Below are 22,435 nucleotides of genomic sequence, written 5' to 3' on the forward strand. Positions count from 1 at the left end.
GCGGGAATGGGGTTTTCTGGGCTGTGACACCACGAGAAATAGGAAAAATCGACCGTAAACCACTGTATCACCATACCATCCCTCTTGTGTTTTGATAAAATTGACCTTGAGCTAACACCCCGCCTGACCGCCCTCCCCTAAAGGAGTGTCGTCATCTGTGTTACGCAACGCAAAATAATGTAGGGTTCTTTTGCTCACGATTTTCCTAGAAGTACAGCTTTTATTGCTCAACATTCGGCAAAGAACACGGAAGCGAAAACAAAATTTTTCTACCGTGCAGACTAAAGAAAAGATGCAGGATGAATCATTCAAATAAAGAGATGATTAAGGTGATAAAAGAGACCCCAGCAGTGCAAATATTAGGAGTAAAATATTGAATTATTGTAAGCGAATGTTTTTAATTAGTAAGGCTTAATTAAATTTGTTATTTTTTGAAACATATTAGGCTGACTAATTTATTAAGACGCAGGTAGAATTTTAATAATTGTAGTTTAAATTCTAGAGCGATTTTTTTCAATACACATTGTCAGATGTGTCTGCCACTGGCGTCGCTGTAGTTTTAGTTACGCAAGAGTTTGTTATTGTAACTATATCTTCCCTCCAAAAATTCCCTTTGAAACTAAGAATGAATTTTGAAACCAAATGCTTTAGAGGGACAAACGAGTTTTACAGCAGGTGATATATAAGGGTGATTATGTCTTACCTGCACCAGCGTTTCTAGAAGAGCGACCCCGTATAGCAGCTGATTGCAGGGCTGGTTTTTTATCCCCCGAACGCGTGTGTGACAGAGAGACTGACGTGACGTATATTTTCAAATGAAATGAACGCACGGTGCAGATCACAACAAATATTAGTGTGATTCTTTTACGACACTTTTGTTCCGATTGGAAACTTTCGGCTGTTGATGCTCTCTGCTCGGATGCTGGGCAGCAAATGAACGAGTCATGCGCTGTTTGGCTTGTGCTCTGCGAGGTTAATTGTTACGGGCAGTATCGGTTTTTTTTCACGGTGGATCTCGGGAAATAAAACATAAACAAAGAATTATTTTTGTCAAAATATGTTATTGTTGACATTTATGGTCAATAAAAAAATAATGTATGCATTTCAAAGTGACTTTAATAGTTTAATTAAATTATTTTTAATTGAAAATCACAATTTTAACGCAAAAATAATATTTATACTGGAAGGATAAATTAAATTCTCCCGTCAGAGAAAATCTTGTGCTTCAGATTTTGGTAAACGTAGCGAAGAAAATTGCAAACGCATATTGCCGGCATTTAAATCACCTTGCCTCTTGTTCATTGTTGTCTCTTTAAACCCGAGAAGGGTGTGCCTATGCTAGGAGGAAAGACGCAGGGGTATACACTCGCTCCAGCTGCGTTCTTTGTTATTTTCTTACTGGGGTCGACGTGCAGCATGTGCCGCCGCGATCTCTAACGACTTTTTCTTTGTTATTTTGCCATATATTGCGCTTGCTTGCTTCCTCTAGCCTAGAATTCGGCAGACGTCTGCTTTTCAACAAGCACACGTGTCATTTTTTTGTTTATACGCAAGCTGCGATTTAAAGTGGAATGATAGTAATTTTTTTATTTTAAAATATGAAATTTCATGTAAAGTTAACCCTAACCGACCTATTTTTTCCATGTACATCTGACCAAAAGTGCCCCAAAATCCAATTTTTCGAATTTTACCGGTTACGCCCTCTTTTTTTAGCATAGGAAATTAATTGCTTCCGGGGCGAGAAAAATTATGAAAATTTAATAGTGAGGAGATAAAAAATAGTGCTTTTAAATCTTCAAAGAAATTTTTTATTTATTTCAAAAATTACAGATTTTCAATAGGGGTCTGTGTTTGGATTCATTAAAATTCACTATTTCAAAGTAGCATTAAATACTGCCTAAATTCAGAGAGCTGATTAAATTTCCAGTTTTCCCTCACTCAGCAAAATTTTCTAAAATTTAAAATTTTCGAAAAATATTCGTCTGAAAATTTCAGATGTCCGTTAAAGAACGTTTAAATTTTTTTTGGGAAAAATCAAAATACCCAAAATTAAGTTAATTTATTCAAGAATCATCTCAGAAAAAATGTTTCTTTCATTTTAATAATTTTAATGATTTTCAGAGGCAAACTCGGACCCTTATGGCTATCAGAGACTGCGTATAATATAAATAAATTTTTTATTGATTTTCAAGGACAGATTCATTGGCTACCATGTGCGAAAATTTCAAATTTTTCTGATAATGAGAACGTAATTAAAATGATAATTGAGTTGCGCGCCGGCCACCTTCTGTAATGCAACCAGAAGCGACGGCGTGAAACGCCCCCTTCTCTTGGCCAGCAGCGCTGGGCGCTGACCAATCAGATTGTTTTTGCCAATTTTCTCCGAAATTTACATTTTCTCACATGATTTGGAATCCTCTCATCGAGATCTATCGGACAGCCAGAGTCTAATTTGGGGAAATGCGGAATTTCAGAGAAAATCGTGATTACACAATTCCGTTGAAAATTCTCCATTTAAAACAATGCTAAGTTTGAGGTCGATTTTCTCGAAAATTTACAGTGCTGCCTATGTATTTTTAACTGTAAATGATCCTTAGGACATAACCTGTATGCATGTTAATGGATTTTGCTGGGAAATTCAGTATCATTCCTCTTTAAACATTAAATTTTCATACACGATTTTGTTAAGGAAATGAAAAGTTGTGAAAATAACAATCGGAAAAAATTCACCTTTTCTGCTGGCCGATTTTTATTTCCTAATTAAAAAGGATTTTTGAGAGGAAAATAGTAAACATAACAAAAACCGGTTTGTTTCAAATCCTAGGGGGTCGAGTTCCGAAGAAGCTGAAAATTTTCTGTCTCCTCTCTCGTGGCGGGTATTTTACTTTGTTTACATTGTGCTTTTGGAAAGAAAAAATTTCGCGTACCAGTTTAAATTGTTCTACAAATAAAGAAAATATACACAAATACTTTTTTCCCGTCGGATCCTTTTTTGGCAACCAAAATTACCAAAATCAATGGCGAGCGCTGACTCTGCCGCGACTCTCGTCTGCTCGGATCTCGGATCGGAGTCGGTTTAATCCAGGTGCGTCCAGGTAGAACTCCAGGTAAGATGTCCGTGCAGTCGGAGCGTCAGGGTCACCAATGTAGGAGCGGTAGTCGGATAAAGCAACACACTGCTCAACCACAGGTTAAGAAGGTTTATTGGACTGAGTGAACAGAGACCAGACTAAACGGCTGGCCGTAAACTGCGTCGCGAAGTAGATTTTATTTGAATCATATTCATTGCTGTGCATTACTAATAAAGGTGAAATTGGGTTTGCCTTTATTGTCCGAGTTTATTGTAAATTGTAATATCAAAGAATTAAGGACACAATTAGTCAGCTAATTAATATTGTCAATGTAAGTGCATTGTTAGAGAGGAGATTTGGGGGAAGCATCTTCTGGAGGTTTTCAGCACTATCTTTAGTGGGGGTGAAAAGTCACAACACACGAGCACATGGCACACATGAGCACTAAGTGGGGGGGGGGGGGTGGGAGAAAGTCAGAGCAACCGCACAGATCCGATAAGTTGCTGCGTTACTCGTTTTTTCTCACTGAAGAAATGTAAGCTGTAAGCTTGCATCAAAATTGCCATGTTAGTCGCACACGATCCAGCAGTCTGCAAAAGAAATCTATCATTGATTTTGCCATAAAAATTCAGTGAAATATTTACAGCAAAGAGGAGCGCGTAATTGATTGTGAAAAGTCCACAAGCCGTTAATTGTACGTTTCTTAGTGAAATTTCAGACGCGTACCTCAGTAGCTGCGGATCCAAAGAGATTATTTGAATCTTTTTTCCAAAATTTGACTTCGTGCTCTTATACCTCCTTTCTAGTGGATAATTCTGGAAGGGTATTAGCAATCTTACTTAGCAGCGGCCCCGTTAACTTAGCCTATATATAAATGCATTTAGCAAAATTATTATTTAATTTTAATTTATAAATTTAATTAAACTATACCTTATTTTCCACTCTAGCACAAAATGCGCAAATTCCAGTAATTGTAATTATATCCACCAGATTCCAAAGCGATAATCTGACGAGTCCTTGACTTCCAAATAATCCACAAAATATATCGTGGTTGTCGTTCAAATAATAAAAGCAGTCGAACAAATCTTTGAGGTTATCATAAAAATCAATTAGTCCATACAGCGCATGCTCTAATAGCAGTGCAAGATAAACCGGACCATAAATATTATGAATAATTTCGTGTATTTCCATGATTGCTAAATGTTTATCGCACAGGGTGAGTAAATTTTCATTATCATCGTTATCACGCTTCTCGAGTGATTTGTTCAAATTAAAAAAGCAGTTGTCTAATAAATATAAAACTAAAACGCATTGGACGAACATTGAATTTACATAAATATCCGAAAAAGCGCATAGAGTCGTCTTACTCCAAAACCCATCAAATATAAAATAAATATTCAGACCGAATACAAAGTTGTATAAATGATTTAAATTATCATTAATGTGCGTGTTTAGATTTTTATTTATTTTTTTTTTGCTCTTTTTATCCCTGTCCGAGGACCGGGAAGGGCGCGCACTGCAACTGCACTAGCCCGAATGCTGAATTCCGAGTGCCAATATTACCGCGAACGGATAACATGGGCGCACCAGGCCGCACAGGGACCCAGCCCACTCAAGGGCCACTTGCCTCCGCACCGAGGACTGCATTGAAACGCTAGACATTTGTCCCGTGATGCCAAATCAAGCATGCTGGAAAGGTGCAAAGCAGCAAGTAGCGAGTCGCCTCCCAGCCCGTTGAGCAATTTGAGCATTTCGAATCACTAAACTAACAACTTTTTGCCATCTCTGACATTGGGTTTTTATTCCAGAAGAACTGACAATAATAAAACTTCTCATTGGTTGTTCGGCCTCGATGAAGAAATATGTGCTTGCAGCAAAATTGCCATGTTGGTTGCACACGAACCAGCTGTCTGTAAATAAATAATATAATTTTAAGCACAACAACTTTTTCATTAAAATACTTGCCGCAAAGAGGAGTTCATAATTAATTGTAAAAAGCCCGCAAGCAGTTAATTTCGCATTCCTCAAAGAAATTTCTGACGCATACCACAAAAGCTGTGAATAAAAAATGCTTCAAAATATTATTTTGTCAAAATTTGATTTCGATTAGAGCACTGTGCGGTGTCAATTTTCATTACCATGGTAACCGCATTTTTTTTTTAAATCAAAAACCACAACCGCACCACAACCGCATCGGTCTTGATTGGTAATTCAGTAGGAATTTAGGATGATTTTAAATGTTTTGAAGCCAAGTCGATGCAAATGGAAGCAGATTAATTTTTTTATTAAAATTGAAGCAATGGGGTTGAAAGGGGATGAGGGTAAGCTTCCCATAAACACTTGGGCTGTTAGTGGAGGTCAAGGCGAGTCTAACGGTAGTAAATTTTTGCAATTCTGATTGTTGGAACCTGAGATTTGGAGGTTCAAAGAACCCAAAAAGTGGAAAAATGTAATTTATATTAAGTTATGAAATAACTATCAAGATATCCTAAAAATTACGCCATTCTGAAAAATTTGGCCCGGTTTTTAATTGCGGGCACACATTTAAGTGGCTCTTGATCCGATCAACTTGTCCACTAAAAGAAGCCCAAATATTCTATTTATGATGCATCAATAACGTTGTAGTAGTTGATTGGCTTGATATTAGATTTAACACTTAATTTATTCAAAGAAAGGAGATTTTTTTAAATTTATGGTATATCATAAAAAGTGCCGTGCAAATTCCCAGAAATTACAACAACGTTATACATATACCCGTCTCGCGGGACGCCCTACCCGTCCCGCGTGACTGCGAGACGCCCTACCCGTCCCGCGGGACGCCCTACCCGTCCCGCGTGACTGCGGGACGCCCTACCCGTCCCGCGTGACTGCGAGACGCCCTACCCGTCCCGCGGGACGCCCTACCCGTCCCGCGTGACTGCGGGACGCCATAACCGTCCCGCGGGACGCCCTACCCGTCCCGCGTGACTGCGGGACGCCATACCCGTCCCGCGTGACTGCGGGACGCCATACCCGTCCCGCGTGACTGCGGGACGCCATACCCGTCCCGCGTGACTGCAGGACGCCATACCCGTCTCGCGCGAACGCCCTACCCGTCCCGCGTGATGGCCTACCCGTCCCGCGGGACGCCCTACCCGTCCCGCGTGACTGCGAGACGCCCTACCCGTCCCGCGGGACGCCCTACCCGTCCCGCGTGACTGCGAGACGCCCTACCCGTCCCGCGGGACGCCCTACCCGTCCCGCGTGACTGCGGGACGCCATAACCGTCCCGCGGGACGCCCTACCCGTCCCGCGTGACTGCGGGACGCCATACCCGTCCCGCGTGACTGCGGGACGCCATACCCGTCCCGCGTGACTGCAGGACGCCATACCCGTCCCGCGTGACTGCGGGACGCCATACCCGTCCCGCGTGACTGCAGGACGCCATACCCGTCTCGCGCGACGCCCTACCCGTCCCGCGTGATGGCCTACCCGTCCCGCGGGACGCCCTACCCGTCCCGCGTGACTGCGAGACGCCCTACCCGTCCCGCGTGACTGCAGGACGCCATACCCGTCTCGCGCGACGCCCTACCCGTCCCGCGTGATGGCCTACCCGTCCCGCGGGACGCCATACCCGTCCCGCGTGACTGCGGGACGCCATACCCGTCCCGCGTGACTGCAGGACGCCATACCCGTCTCGCGCGACGCCCTACCCGTCCCGCGTGATGGCCTACCCGTCCCGCGGGACGCCCTACCCGTCCTGCGTGACTGCGAGACGCCCTACCCGTCCCGCGGGACGCCCTACCCGTCCCGCGTGACTGCGAGACGCCCTACCCGTCCCGCGGGACGCCCTACCCGTCCCGCGTGACTGCGGGACGCCATAACCGTCCCGCGGGACGCCCTACCCGTCCCGCGTGACTGCGGGACGCCATACCCGTCCCGCGTGACTGCGGGACGCCATACCCGTCCCGCGTGACTGCGGGACGCCATACCCGTCCCGCGTGACTGCAGGACGCCATACCCGTCCCGCGTGACTGCGGGACGCCATAACCGTCCCGCGGGACGCCCTACCCGTCCCGCGGGACGCCCTACCCGTCCCGCGTGACTGCAGGACGCCATACCCGTCTCGCGCGACGCCCTACCCGTCCCGCGTGATGGCCTACCCGTCCCGCGGGACGCCCTACCCGTCCCGCGTGACTGCGAGACGCCCTACCCGTCCCGCGGGAAGCCCTACCCGTCCCGCGGGACGCCCTACCCGTCCCGCGGGACGCCCTACCCGTCCCGCGTGACTGCGGGACGCCCTACCCGTCCCGCGTGACTGCGGGACGCCCTACCCGTCCCGCGTGACTGCGGGACGCCCTACCCGTCCCGCGTGACTGCGAGACGCCCTACCCGTCCCGCGTGACTGCGGGACGCCCTACCCGTCCCGCGGGACGCCCTACCCGTCCCGCGTGACTGCGGGACGCCATACCCGTCCCGCGGGACGCCCTACCCGTCCCGCGTGACTGCGGGACGCCATACCCGTCCCGCGGGACGCCCTACCCGTCCCGCGTGACTGCGGGACGCCCTACCCGTCCCGCGGGACGCCCTACCCGTCCCGCGTGACTGCGGGACGCCATACCCGTCCCGCGGGACGCCCTACCCGTCCCGCGTGACTGCGAGACGCCCTACCCGTCCCGCGGGACGCCCTACCCGTCCCGCGTGACTGCGAGACGCCCTACCCGTCCCGCGGGACGCCCTACCCGTCCCGCGTGTCTGCGGGACGCCCTACCCGTCCCGCGTGTCTGCGGGACGCCCTACCCGTCCCGCGTGACTGCGAGACGCTCTACCCGTCCCGCGGGACGCCCTACCCGTCCCGCGTGACTGCGAGACGCTCTACCCGTCCCGCGGGACGCCCTACCCGTCCCGCGGGACGCCCTACCCGTCCCGCGTGACTGCGGGACGCCCTACCCGTCCCGCGTGACTGCGGGACGCCCTACCCGTCCCGCGTGACTGCGTGACGCCCTACCCGTCCCGCGGGACGCCCTACCCGTCCCGCGTGACTGCGAGACGCCCTACCCGTCCCGCGGGACGCCCTACCCGTCCCGCGTGACTGCGGGACGCCCTACCCGTCCCGCGGGACGCCCTACCCGTCCCGCGTGTCTGCGGGACGCCCTACCCGTCCCGCGGGACGCCCTACCCGTCCCGCGTGACTGCGGGACGCCATAACCGTGCCGCGGGACGTCCTACCCGTCCCGCGTGATGGCCTACCCGTCCCGCGGGACGCCCTACTCGTCCCGCGTGACTGCGGGACGCCCTACCCGTACCGCGTGACTGCAGGATGCCATAACCGTCCCGCGTGATGACCTACCCGTCCCGCGGGACGCCCTACCCGTCCCGCGTGACTGCGAGACGCCCTACCCGTCCCGCGGGACGCCCTACCCGTCCCGCCTGTCTGCGGGACGCCCTACCCGTCCCGCGTGATGGCCTACCCGTCCCGCGGGACGCCCTACCCGTCCCGCGTGACTGCGAGACGCCATACCCGTCCCGCGGGACGCCCTACCCGTCCCGCGTGACTGCGAGACGCCATACCCGTCCCGCGGGACGCCCTACCCGTCCCGCGTGACTGCGTGACGCCCTACCCGTCCCGCGGGACGCCCTCCCCGTCCCGCGTGACTGCGAGACGCCCTACCCGTCCCGCGGGACGCCCTACCCGTCCCGCGTGACTGCGGGACGCCCTACCCGTCCCGCGTGACTGCGGGACGCCCTACCCGTCCCGCGTGACTGCGAGACGCCCTACCCGTCCCGCGGGACGCCCTACCCGTCCCGCGTGACTGCGTGACGCCCTACCCGTCCCGCGGGACGCCCTACCCGTCCCGCGTGACTGCGAGACGCCCTACCCGTCCCGCGGGACGCCCTACCCGTCCCGCGTGACTGCGGGACGCCCTACCCGTCCCGCGTGACTGCGGGACGCCCTACCCGTCCCGCGTGCCTGCGGGACGCCCTACCCGTCCCGCGGGACGCCCTACCCGTCCCGCGTGACTGCGGGACGCCCTACCCGTACCGCGTGACTGCAGGATGCCATAACCGTCCCGCGTGATGACCTACCCGTCCCGCGGGACGCCCTACCCGTCCCGCGTGACTGCGAGACGCCCTACCCGTCCCGCGGGACGCCCTACCCGTCCCGCGTGTCTGCGGGACGCCCTACCCGTCCCGCGTGATGGCCTACCCGTCCCGCGGGACGCCCTACCCGTCCCGCGTGACTGCGAGACGCCATACCCGTCCCGCGGGACGCCCTACCCGCCCCGCGTGACTGCGAGACGCCATACCCGTCCCGCGGGACGCCCTACCCGTCCCGCGTGACTGCGTGACGCCCTACCCGTCCCGCGGGACGCCCTACCCGTCCCGCGTGACTGCAGGACGCCATACCCGTCCCGCGTGACTGCGGGACGCCATAACCGTCCCGCGGGACGCCCTACCCGTCCCGCGGGACGCCCTACCCGTCCCGCGTGACTGCAGGACGCCATACCCGTCTCGCGCGACGCCCTACCCGTCCCGCGTGATGGCCTACCCGTCCCGCGGGACGCCCTACCCGTCCCGCGTGACTGCGAGACGCCCTACCCGTCCCGCGGGAAGCCCTACCCGTCCCGCGGGACGCCCTACCCGTCCCGCGGGACGCCCTACCCGTCCCGCGTGACTGCGGGACGCCCTACCCGTCCCGCGTGACTGCGGGACGCCCTACCCGTCCCGCGTGACTGCGGGACGCCCTACCCGTCCCGCGTGACTGCGAGACGCCCTACCCGTCCCGCGTGACTGCGGGACGCCCTACCCGTCCCGCGGGACGCCCTACCCGTCCCGCGTGACTGCGGGGCGCCATACCCGGCCCGCGGGACGCCCTACCCGTCCCGCGTGACTGCGGGACGCCATACCCGTCCCGCGGGACGCCCTACCCGTCCCGCGTGACTGCGGGACGCCCTACCCGTCCCGCGGGACGCCCTACCCGTCCCGCGGGACTGCGGGACGCCATACCCGTCCCGCGGGACGCCCTACCCGTCCCGCGTGACTGCGAGACGCCCTACCCGTCCCGCGGGACGCCCTACCCGTCCCGCGTGACTGCGAGACGCCCTACCCGTCCCGCGGGACGCCCTACCCGTCCCGCGGGACGCCCTACCCGTCCCGCGTGTCTGCGGGACGCCCTACCCGTCCCGCGTGACTGCGAGACGCTCTACCCGTCCCGCGGGACGCCCTACCCGTCCCGCGTGACTGCGAGACGCTCTACCCGTCCCGCGGGACGCCCTACCCGTCCCGCGGGACGCCCTACCCGTCCCGCGTGACTGCGAGACGCCCTACCCGTCCCGCGTGACTGCGGGACGCCCTACCCGTCCCGCGTGACTGCGTGACGCCCTACCCGTCCCGCGGGACGCCCTACCCGTCCCGCGTGACTGCGAGACGCCCTACCCGTCCCGCGGGACGCCCTACCCGTCCCGCGTGACTGCGGGACGCCCTACCCGTCCCGCGGGACGCCCTACCCGTCCCGCGTGTCTGCGGGACGCCCTACCCGTCCCGCGGGACGCCCTACCCGTCCCGCGTGACTGCGGGACGCCATAACCGTGCCGCGGGACGTCCTACCCGTCCCGCGTGATGGCCTACCCGTCCCGCGGGACGCCCTACTCGTCCCGCGTGACTGCGGGACGCCCTACCCGTACCGCGTGACTGCAGGATGCCATAACCGTCCCGCGTGATGACCTACCCGTCCCGCGGGACGCCCTACCCGTCCCGCGTGACTGCGAGACGCCCTACCCGTCCCGCGGGACGCCCTACCCGTCCCGCGTGTCTGCGGGACGCCCTACCCGTCCCGCGTGATGGCCTACCCGTCCCGCGGGACGCCCTACCCGTCCCGCGTGACTGCGAGACGCCATACCCGTCCCGCGGGACGCCCTACCCGTCCCGCGTGACTGCGGGACGCCATACCCGTCCCGCGGGACGCCCTACCCGTCCCGCGTGACTGCGTGACGCCCTACCCGTCCCGCGGGACGCCCTACCCGTCCCGCGTGACTGCGAGACGCCCTACCCGTCCCGCGGGACGCCCTACCCGTCCCGCGTGACTGCGGGACGCCCTACCCGTCCCGCGTGACTGCGGGACGCCCTACCCGTCCCGCGTGACTGCGAGACGCCCTACCCGTCCCGCGGGACGCCCTACCCGTCCCGCGTGACTGCGTGACGCCCTACCCGTCCCGCGGGACGCCCTACCCGTCCCGCGTGACTGCGAGACGCCCTACCCGTCCCGCGGGACGCCCTACCCGTCCCGCGTGACTGCGGGACGCCCTACCCGTCCCGCGTGACTGCGGGACGCCCTACCCGTCCCGCGTGTCTGCGGGACGCCCTACCCGTCCCGCGGGACGCCCTACCCGTCCCGCGTGACTGCGGGACGCCCTACCCGTACCGCGTGACTGCAGGATGCCATAACCGTCCCGCGTGATGACCTACCCGTCCCGCGGGACGCCCTACCCGTCCCGCGTGACTGCGAGACGCCCTACCCGTCCCGCGGGACGCCCTACCCGTCCCGCGTGTCTGCGGGACGCCCTACCCGTCCCGCGTGATGGCCTACCCGTCCCGCGGGACGCCCTACCCGTCCCGCGTGACTGCGAGACGCCATACCCGTCCCGCGGGACGCCCTACCCGTCCCGCGTGACTGCGAGACGCCATACCCGTCCCGCGGGACGCCCTACCCGTCCCGCGTGACTGCGTGACGCCCTACCCGTCCCGCGGGACGCCCTACCCGTCCCGCGTGACTGCGAGACGCCCTACCCGTCCCGCGGGACGCCCTACCCGTCCCGCGTGACTGCGGGACGCCCTACCCGTCCCGCGTGACTGCGGGACGCCCTACCCGTCCCGCGTGTCTGCGGGACGCCCTACCCGTCCCGCGGGACGCCCTACCCGTCCCGCGTGACTGCGGGACGCCATAACCGTGCCGCGGGACGTCCTACCCGTCCCGCGTGATGGCCTACCCGTCCCGCGGGACGCCCTACTCGTCCCGCGTGACTGCGGGACGCCCTACCCGTACCGCGTGACTGCAGGATGCCATAACCGTCCCGCGTGATGACCTACCCGTCCCGCGGGACGCCCTACCCGTCCCGCGGGACGCCCTACCCGTCCCGCGTGACTGCGAGACGCCCTACCCGTCCCGCGGGACGCCCTACCCGTCCCGCGTGTCTGCGGGACGCCCTACCCGTCCCGCGTGTCTGCGGGACGCCCTACCCGTCCCGCGTGATGGCCTACCCGTCCCGCGGGACGCCCTACCCGTCCCGCGTGACTGCGAGACGCCATACCCGTCCCGCGGGACGCCCTACCCGTCCCGCGTGACTGCGAGACGCCATACCCGTCCCGCGGGACGCCCTACCCGTCCCGCGTGACTGCGAGACGCCCTACCCGTCCCGCGGGATGGCCTACCCGTCCCGCGGGACGCCCTACTCATCCCGCGTGACTGCGGGACGCCATACCCGTCCCGCGGGACGCCCTACCCGTCCCGCGCGACGCCCTACCCGTGCTAAACAGTCGCATAATAAAAATGGTAAATTTTGATTCTCAAGATTTGCGGTTTTTGGTGGTTCCACCGCAACCGCAAAAATGAAACCGCAACCGCACCGCAACCGCAAAATTATAACCGCATCTGCGGTTGTGGTGGGCGGTTTGCGGTTTTTTAGTACCAAAACCGCAACCGCACAGTGCTCTAATTTCGATTTACCTCCTGTCTAGTGGGCGAATCTGGAAGGGAATTAGCAATTTTGCTTAGAATTGGTCCAGTTTTCTTAGCCTGGCAGATTCAAATTTTCAAGCAACTCAATTTTTTCGCCAATAAAATTATACCTCAATTTCCACTCCAGCGCAAAAGGCACAAGTCCCAGAAATGATAATGGCATCAAGTACGTTCCAAAAGGTATGTGTGAGCAATGATTTGTTTTCACGGTCATTTAAAAAGTAAAAGCGGTCCAAATGGTATCTCAAATTATAATAAAAATCCAATATTCCGTAAAGTGCGTGCTCTACTAGCAAAACTAAATATACGGGTCCATAAATGCTTTGAATTATTTCGTGTATTTCCATAATTTCTCCATGCTTGCAACACAAGGAGAGCAAATTTTCGTTACGTTTTTCCAAGGATTTGTTCAAAGCATAAATACAATTTTTAATTAAAATTAAAACAAACACACATTGAATGAAGATGGAATTAAGGTACACATCCGAAAACGCGCTCGGAACAGATTTACAGAAATCATCAAATGTGTATCCTGTGTTCAAAAAAATTACAAATATGACATGGAAATTAGCATAAATGAAGTGTTTGTAATTCAGCAGATAATTCTCGAAATTCAACTTGTGAATTCGTTCCAGAATGTTCATCAATGCTCTTTGTTTTGTCAAAACAAAATTGGTTGAAATCAAAAGGAGGAAGCAATAAGAGAGATGTGCACACGATCTAATCACTTCTTCTCCACTTACAGCTTCCGTGAATTCTGAATAGGCCCGATCCAGATAAAAATAAGAGCAAATAAAGTAAAATGTGACGACACTGATTTTAAATTTTGCGGAGCACTCGGAAAACTGGTTGGTTTTCTCGTCAAAGTTTATAAATGCGGTACCAGTAAATTTAAAGAGTTTGAGGAACAGCAAAATGATTTTACGAGAGTGCAGCATGTTGCTTTTACACCTTGTAACAACCTGCGATTCAAGTTGAGCATATTTTATTGGCTCGTTTTGGATATTGATTGTGCTCTTCTGTATTTGTCCCTCTTTGAAAAATTAATCGTGCCTACATCAAGGTATGAGGTTTATTCAGCACGAAATCAATAAAATTGCGTTTGGAAACTTCGTTACATCAATATAATTAATACATTAATTTCTCATGAAATAAAAGGGGCTAACAAAATTGCGTCGAAATAACGATCAGGAAAATCGTGATTAAAAAGGTTTATTAATGTGACCATTTTAAAACGTTCCAGAACTCATTTGATGGTAATAAGGAGTGCTCATATCGTAAAATTGAGAAAAATTTATAACTCCTTTTCTATGTAAACATATATAATGAGATAATTTTATTATAAGTGCAGTTTAACCATTTCATCGACTTCAATTCCACGGCTGTAAGCAATTATATTATTTATTATTCGTGTTAATATTATGGAAAAAATTATCTGTAATTAGTTTATTTATCTTTTGATAAATAAAATGTACTTCAAAAGAAAAGTGAAAAACTGAAAATTTAAATGTTTTATATTCATGTAATTTATTGTTTCATTCCAAACCAAATGCTTTGCAAAAACTTAAATTAAATAAACCCAATCAACGACATCATGATTTATTAATTTATTACGGCATTCAGATCGTTTAAAACAATCGTTGAACAACTAAGCCTTTTTCAAACATTTATAAGCTCAAAGGGTTTTGAATATTCAGTTGTCGATGCTGTCTACTAAATTTAAAAAATTGCTACACCGAGGAGAAAGCATAAATTAATCAACACGCAAATAATCTTCATGGGTATGAATACAGGTTTTTTGAGAGCTCTACAATTTGTGATCACAACTTTAGTCGGGATCGTGAAACTACCAAAAATTAATTTTTTAAAAAAATAACCTCAAAAAAGGGGATATCTAACAAATAGAGTAATTTGAATTCTAATTTTTTCTTCATTCAGAATCTTCCATCGCTGAATTAATTAATTAGGCAAAATTGCCGCAAGTTGGGAAGTTCACCGGCGGCTCGACCATCTCGTAATGTTCGCCCACTTTAAAAGTGAGTGCCATTCCTAGAGCTGCGTGCTCTCCAATGTGGCAGTGGAACATCCAATATCCTGGAAATCAAAAATTATTTAGATACCAAAGTAATATAATAGGGAGCTATTAACCTGGATTGTTAGCGCGGAACCTGAGGAGGACGAGCGCTTTTCCAGGGAGGAGCACTGTATCTTTCCACGGCCCACTCGGATTTTTTACAATATCATTCGTGTTTTCTACCAAATTTTTCACTTCTTCGTAGTACGTTTGGCTACTAAAATAATAATGGCCAACCACCTTGAAATCGTATCCGTGCAGATGGAACGGATGTCCGATTTCGAATGGCCCTCCTGCGTTCAATGAATCAACAAATTCATATTATATTTTTATTTAAAGTGTTATTATAATTACGTGGATCATAGAGAACGATTTCGACGAGATCTCCTGTTTGGACCAGAAGTGTATTCGGGCAAACACAGTGCGATCCTTCGCAGCCTGTTGGCGTGTTGTACTGGTCCGTGCACAAGGTCGTGCTGGTGATCTGCTGCCACTGCGTGAGGACAGGGAACGAAGGAAACGCCCACGTCACGTTGTTCATCTGAGGGTAGACAAATTGAACACCAGAAGACTCTGCAAATAATATAAATAAATTTACTAAATATTTTTTTAAATAAAATTTAGGCCAGAAACCCGTGTTTTTTCCAGAATAAAAACCTATTTATTTTAGTAACAAACCTTTATCCGCTTTTTTTACGGATAATCACAAGCAAAAATAATTGTTGCTGAGTGACCAGTGAATTTAATAAAAAAATAATTATTGTTTCAGCGGATAAATTCGTAACAATGCAGAAAAATTTCGAATCTTGTGTTATTCTGACTGTGTGAAAATAAAAACAGTTTGTTTTTGGAAATAGTAAGCTTTTTTAGACTGTTTTTTGGTGCAAAATAGACGGTTCCTGATCCGATTTGGAGGGTTTTTGAGACATAATTTTACCATAATTAGCACGTTTTTCGTCTACAATTTCGCGTTTTTCGATGTTCTTAAACGTTTTTATAAATGCCATTTTCTTGACGAACAGGGATGCTCAAAAACCACGAAGAAAACTCGAGATTTGACATCGACCTTATTGAGCTGAATTATGGAGTATTATTTATCCTTTACTGGGAGGGATGCAAGTCAAAAGATATTCCAATTGTTCCCTCAATCAACCGTTCAACCATTCAAATCAACAAAAAAAAATCAAAGTGCAGAAGATTGCCAAAAATAATAATAATTCTAGTAGCGAATATTTTAAAATGCAATATTTAATATTTTTCTTTTCACGTTGGAAATAGGGTTTTTCCTATTTATTTTAGCAAACAACCTTTAGCCGCTTTTGTAGTACGGATCACATAAGCAAAGATAATTGTTGCTGCGTGACCTAAAGAGTGAATTTAATAAAAAAAATATCGTTTCAGGGAATAAATTCGTAAAAATGCAGAAAAAAACTTGAATCTTGTGCTCTTACCTGCGAAAAAATTTAGAAGTGCATTTTTGCGCAATTAAATATTGAGGAAAACTTTTTAAGCACATACCGCTGTACACATTAAAGCTGGCGTCAACATAAAAACGTTTGTCAGGCGTTCCTTCCAGATTATCAGGTCGATTCAGGGCAGTGTTGTAGTTGACCAGTGAATCCGCTGATATTCTATTTTGCGTTACTGAGTTGAAAATATCTCTGTCCAGGTTGAAAGCCTTTGAACAAAAATGTAATTAAATTATTTTACTAAAATTTTGCATGTGTTTTCCTACCCTTCCTGGCCTGATAGCGCTGTTGTACGACGGCTCAGGGTAATTGAGCACCGCTCCCGCATAATTGTCGTAGCGCAGAATCGCATACTGGTGAACACCATTCTTCAGTTCATTGCAGTCGTCCAATCCACGCACCCTGACGTAGAAGGCAGAATCCCAGGTTGATACAGTTGCGAAAGGAACAACGTCCAATCGTTCACCCGCCGTTAGAAAGACAGATTCGACTAAAATAGCGTTTTAAATAATTTGAATCTTAAAAATTGAAGAAATTACCAAGCCCGTCACTGCTTTGCACGGCATTTCCGTCGACGGCCAAGATTTCCAGTTGGTGGCCATCGATCGAAATTTGAATGGGACACATCAGAGGACCGTTGAAAATGATGCGGAAACGGTATCTTGTTCCCTGTCAACAAGGTTTGTAAAAAAGAAAATTCGTAAAAATTATTAATTTAGCTGATCTAATTAAAAAATACTCGTTACGAAATCGTCAGTTATTATCATGGAAGAAAAATATAACAATTTTTTAAAGTGGAATGATAGTGAATTTCACACAAAATCCATTAAAACACAATACAGATTAGGTCAGAAGGATCATACGTACAGTTAAAAAATAAATAGTGCCGGAGAGGGACCAAAAAGAAAAAATATTTCTGAGATGATTCTCGAAAAAATTAACATAATTTTTTTGCTCTTTTTTTATCTCTGTCCAATGACCGGGAAGGGCGCGCACTGCACTAGCATGAATGCTGAAACCCTGCGGTTCCAATAACACCGCGAACGGATTGAATGGGCGCACCAGGCCGCACAGGGACCCAGCCCACTCAAGGGCCACTTGCCATTTTGGGTATTTTTATTTTTCAACTAAAAATTTTAAAGGTTCTTTAACAGCCAGTTGATATTTTCTGACGAATATGGTGCGAAAAAGTAAATTTAAGAAATATTTACTCAATAGAAAAAATACTGAATATTTCCTCAGCTTTCTGAATCTAGGGCAGTTTTTGACAGTCAAATTTTGAAAATCTGCATTTTTTAAAAAAATAAAAAATTACTTTCAAGACTCAAAAGTACTATTTTTATCTTCTCACTATTAAATTTACATATTTTTTCACCCCGGAATCAATTAATAAGTCGGTTTAGGGTTTATTTTTCTTGTAATTTAATTTTTAAAAATTGTAGAAAATGCTTTAACGTTTTTTTTATTTAATGCTTTTAAAGCAGAATTTAGGTAAATTTTTCAAAGCAATATTGGAATGTGTTCTAATTAATATCATGAACGTTATATAAAAACATAAATTATTGACACCAGTCATCAGTCAGCACGGGTTATTTTATGAATAAATATATAGTAAATATTTGATTGCCCATATAATAATAGTAGTTTTACCAATGAAGACTAATTAAAAAATAATATAATATTTAAATAAAATTACCGAGTTGACGTAGTAGTTTGTGATGGGCTCCTGTCTGCGTTTGCCGTTGGCTGCGAATCGCTGGCCGACGACCCCTTTGCCGTTGATCAAGAAGCCGAATCCTTCCCTGCGCTGGCTAAGCAGCTTCAAGTCCAAACTCTGCACCTCACCCATATTCTGGTACCAGTGCCACACGAGGATGGTGTGTTCAGGGAGGTCCTGGTCGTACCTGCCGATCAGGCCTTCCTCACTTGCTTGCGGCTCGCGCACAATTAATGCGCCGTGAATGCCGTCTGCGTCAAGGTGACCTGAATTTTGATTTAATTGTTTGAATTTTAGTTATATTTGGAAGAAAAAAATTAATTTTTTTAGTATGAGTAATTTCATATTCATTATTTAATTTAAGGGTTTGTAAGATTAAATTTATAAATAAATTAGGAGCATAAATTACTGAAATTCAATGTATAATCTAAATATTAATAATAATTTAGTTGTATTAAAAATAGCAATTTTCTTACCAATGTGAGAGTGATAAATGTGAGTTCCTGCCTCGTCTGCGATCATTCTGTATAGGAACGAGTTGCCAGGTGGAATGGGACACTGCGTCAAATAGGGCACTCCGTCCATGAAGGGCGTCGCTCGCTGAAGGAGGCCGTGCCAGTGAATGGTCACGGCAGAGGTCGTAAGCAGGTTCACCACGTCCACTTCAATCGTGTCACCGAAGCACACCTAACAATCGATTTAAAATTTCAATCAATTTGTTTGCTGATCGATCGGCATGTTTTTTTTATAAATGACTTATTTTATTTTGTTACCTGTATGGCTGGTCCTGGCATTTGTTGGTTGATGGAGATCAAGGGTCGCTGGAGGCCACCGGCACTGATGCAGCCGGGCAGGTTGCAGTCGTCCAAATTGTAGGGACAGTCGCCGCAGTGGACGGTGCTCATGCTCACGTGTTCTTGCACGATGAATTGGTAGCTACATACTCTGGTGTCACCTTCAATGCATGGACGCAGACACACCTCCTCAGCAACTGAAATGAAAATTATTAAAAAATTCAAATAAATTAACAGTTGTTGATTTTATTATTTTACTTCTCAATATCGTATTAAAGAGGAATGATACTGGAAAAAGCCTGCAAAATGCTTGTTGCCAATGCATAAACTCGTCCCTCAGGATTCAGTTAAAGCTGACCTAGGAAGCACTATATTTATTCAAGAAAATTGGCTGGAAAGTTAGCGTGCTTTTAAAATGGTAATGGCTGTCTCCTTACTTGAAATCCGATTTAATTTCAAAAGCAAGAGTTTCCCCAATAATTGGCATACACAATTGGACAGATCTCGACGAAAGCAATCGGAATATGCCAAGAAAATATGTTCAAGCACTATAAATTTTGGAGAAAATTGGCAAATTTTGAATTTTTACTGTAGGAAGGTCCTTTTTATTATTGCAAATTGTTAAACAAATTGTTTATCGATCAATTGTTTATGGCATCTAACAATTCAACTAATTTTTAATTGTGGCTCTGCATCATTCCACTTAAAAAAATTCAAATAAATAATCAGTTGTTGATTTTATTATTTTACTTCTTAATATCCTCTATTAAAGTGGAATGATACAGGGCAACAATTGAAAATTGTTTGAATTGTTGGATGCCATAAGTAATTGATCGATAAACAATTTGCAATAATAAAAAAGGACCATCCCACAGTAAAAATTCAAATTCTGCCAATTTTCTCCAAAATTTGCAATGCTCGAACATATTTTCTTCGCATATTCCGATTCCTCTCGTCGAGATCTGTCCAACGGTGTATGCCACCTATTGGGGAAACTCTTGGTTTTGAAATTAAATCGGATTTCAAGTAAGGAGACAGCCATTACCATTTGAAAAGCACGATAACTTTCCAGCCAATTTTCTAAAAAAATTACAGCGCTCCTTTAGGTCAATTTAGGCTTTAACTGCATGAATCCTAAGGGACGAGTTTATGCATTGGCAACAAGCGTTTTCCAAGCTTTAACCTCTTTAAAAACAGCAAAAATAAATTAAAACTCACGAGGAACGGAGCATTTAAATTTTAGCGCGGCTGAGACGCATTTTTGGGTAGTCTCGTCGTAAAGGTTGCCTGCGCCGCACGTGTACTCATCCCTCTTGAGGCCGTACTTGGTGCTACGGCAAACGTGAAAGCCTGTGCAGCCCGGCTGTGGGAACCAACCCTCGCGCGTGCAGCTCAAGGAGGTCGGTTTCAGGGTGCGTTGCGCCAGCCGTATCGCCGGAGAAGCGGGAACGAGGCGTCCGTAAGGACAAACATCACCTTTGACACCGCATTCACCACTCTTCTCGCTAGAAACAATGAATTAATATTGAAGTGGGTTTTTCTGAATGACTTTTGCAGCAGATAAAAATGAATTATTAGCTGTAAAAATTTATTTTACGATTTTTTGTGTTCAATAAGAAAATGATTGAGTTAAAAATTAATAAGTTTTGCATGGTATACCTTTATTTAATATTATTTTTCAAGGTTGATGAATTAAAGACTTTTCCCAAACTCCCGAAGCTCTTAAGAAACACTTTCCTTGAAAATAATTTCTCTTCATTTTAGAATATTTTAGAAATTTACTTTAATTTATTTTAGTTTGACAGGATTAAATTAAATGTCATTGATCATTGGTAAAACAGAGGGACTATTCTCGTTTTTTCATTAAATACTCTCTTAATTAAACTCATATTTATTGCGCAGAGCCTGTTTTACCTCTACTGATCGAAATTAATTTTTGATATATTTATTTCAAACCCTTTATAACAAGGAATTAATATCATTTAGAATTTCCATAAAATTAACCCCACAAATGTAAGAATATCCGATGAACATGCGCATTTGGGATTTAAATTGCGTGAAATTCCTGCCCACGATCGTAAATTGTGCTAATAAAATAGTGGAAAAATCTACACCCACGCACAGCTCAAATTAATAAAAACAGAAATATCGATTAAAAACCAGGCTGGAAGACTAGCTTGTGAAAATTAACTTAAATTCAAATAAAAATAAGTAAAAAATCAGTTGTTTTTTAATTTCAAATTTTACCTAAACCAAAAGTCATGGAGGCACTGGACGATCCTTCTGGTGTACGTCACTTCTACTGTGTTGTTGGTCTCGGCGTGGCACTCGAGGAACTTGCCGCAGTCCCCCAAGACAGGGAAGCGGCCGACACCGAGATTTGAGCACGAGTCGAGACGAGGGCTTGGGTTGAAGTCGCCGAAAATCGGGTCCAGGGACCGCCAGTCGATTGTCGACTTGAACCTGTCGACGGCCACGGTGCCATCGCCCAGTTCTTCGTACAACACTGACTCCAATTCCTCAGCACCGATTAATTCCTTTTAAATTATTCAAATTTTGATTTTTATAAGAAAATAACAGAATTAAAATCAGCTTTTTCAAATATAAATCCAAAAATTATACCGATTTTGCGGAGAAAAAGGCGAAGCAGCAGAAGAGCAGAAGACCCGCCGACGTTTTAAGCTTCATCGTTACTGCCGAACGTGTTGAATTTCGTGTCTTGTTTTGTCATCCCTTTGATGCTTATATATCCCCTCGATCTCATTATATAATGCGACAGAGCAGAGATAATTCCCATAATTATCGGTAATTTTATTGCCCGCGCCGCACGTGTTCAACATGCTCGCGATATTAGCGAATGACACTGCAATTTCAAGCTGTTCATTTCGGATTGTTATGCACACAAAATGATTATATTTATTATTTAATAAAGAAACAGCTGAAAAAGCTACTGTCTAGACCATGATATTATCTAAAATAAGGAGTAAAAATTAATTTTTTTATTATTTGTTTATTCCTTCTGTCATAGTTACAAAATTTAAATTCATCAAATTAAGACATGGTAAGAATGCGCAAACAAATGCTAGCAGAAAAATGCAAAAACGCTTGAAAACAAAAGTTATCTCGTTAATCAATTAATTTATTTTGCTAAATAATAAATAATAACTCAATTTGTTTATAAAAAAATGTAAGACAGAATTTTAGCAAATTATTGAGTTTGATCGTTTGTTGACATTACGTAATTTTCAACCGCTAAATTCTTTGCCCTTGGTTTAACAGGGTTAACAAGTACCTCAGTCAGCACTTTTTTGAACCAAGTTAATCTTGGGTTGTTCCAAATCGAATTATGCTTTATCTTTGACGGCTTTTATTAGGCTGCATCTCGCATTATGTTGTGTGCTACGTGCGCTTGCTGTCTCTGCGTCAGTAATTAACGGGTTAATTCCGTTAATTCGTATTTCTTGGCGATAATGCAGTCTGACAATTTTTATTGCAGCGAGATGGCCTTGCATATTTTCAATGATTACATAATAGCAAGCATATTGTAGTTAAAAGCATTCACTTCTAAACGACTTCAACCCTCCTTTTAATTAAA

The 22,435-nt window shown here is 47.9% G+C and overlaps 1 protein-coding gene across 1 annotated transcript; it reads right to left on the reverse strand.

Moving 5' to 3' along the window:
• Positions 1–14,288: 14,288 nt before the first annotated feature.
• Positions 14,289–21,585, reverse strand: LOC135940568 (uncharacterized). Its single transcript, XM_065485501.1, has 12 exons — positions 21,463–21,585; positions 21,088–21,377; positions 20,059–20,345; positions 18,820–19,037; positions 18,523–18,733; positions 18,026–18,312; positions 16,869–16,998; positions 16,596–16,819; positions 16,379–16,538; positions 15,215–15,433; positions 14,935–15,153; positions 14,289–14,880 (listed from the first exon to the last, which is right to left on the reverse strand). The coding sequence occupies exons 1-12, from the start codon at positions 21,526–21,528 to the stop codon at positions 14,750–14,752; spliced, it is 2,442 nt and encodes an 813-aa protein (XP_065341573.1). The 5' UTR covers positions 21,529–21,585; the 3' UTR covers positions 14,289–14,749.
• Between the last annotated feature and the right edge of the window lie 850 nt (positions 21,586–22,435).

The sequence above is a fragment of the Cloeon dipterum genome, chromosome 3 (assembly GCF_949628265.1).
Source record: "Cloeon dipterum chromosome 3, ieCloDipt1.1, whole genome shotgun sequence".
Taxonomy (NCBI): domain Eukaryota; kingdom Metazoa; phylum Arthropoda; class Insecta; order Ephemeroptera; family Baetidae; genus Cloeon; species Cloeon dipterum.

Coding starts and splice junctions, on each gene's coding strand:
- LOC135940568 (XM_065485501.1), bottom strand. CDS start 21,528: ATGAAGCTTAAAACGTCGGCGGGTCTTCTGCTCTTCTGCTGCTTCGCC. Junction 16,999..18,025: donor CAAACTACTACGTCAACTCG/GTAATTTTATTT, acceptor CCTTGTTGACAG/GGAACAAGATACCGTTTCCG. Junction 16,820..16,868: donor GCAAAGCAGTGACGGGCTTG/GTAATTTCTTCA, acceptor ACGCTATTTTAG/TCGAATCTGTCTTTCTAACG.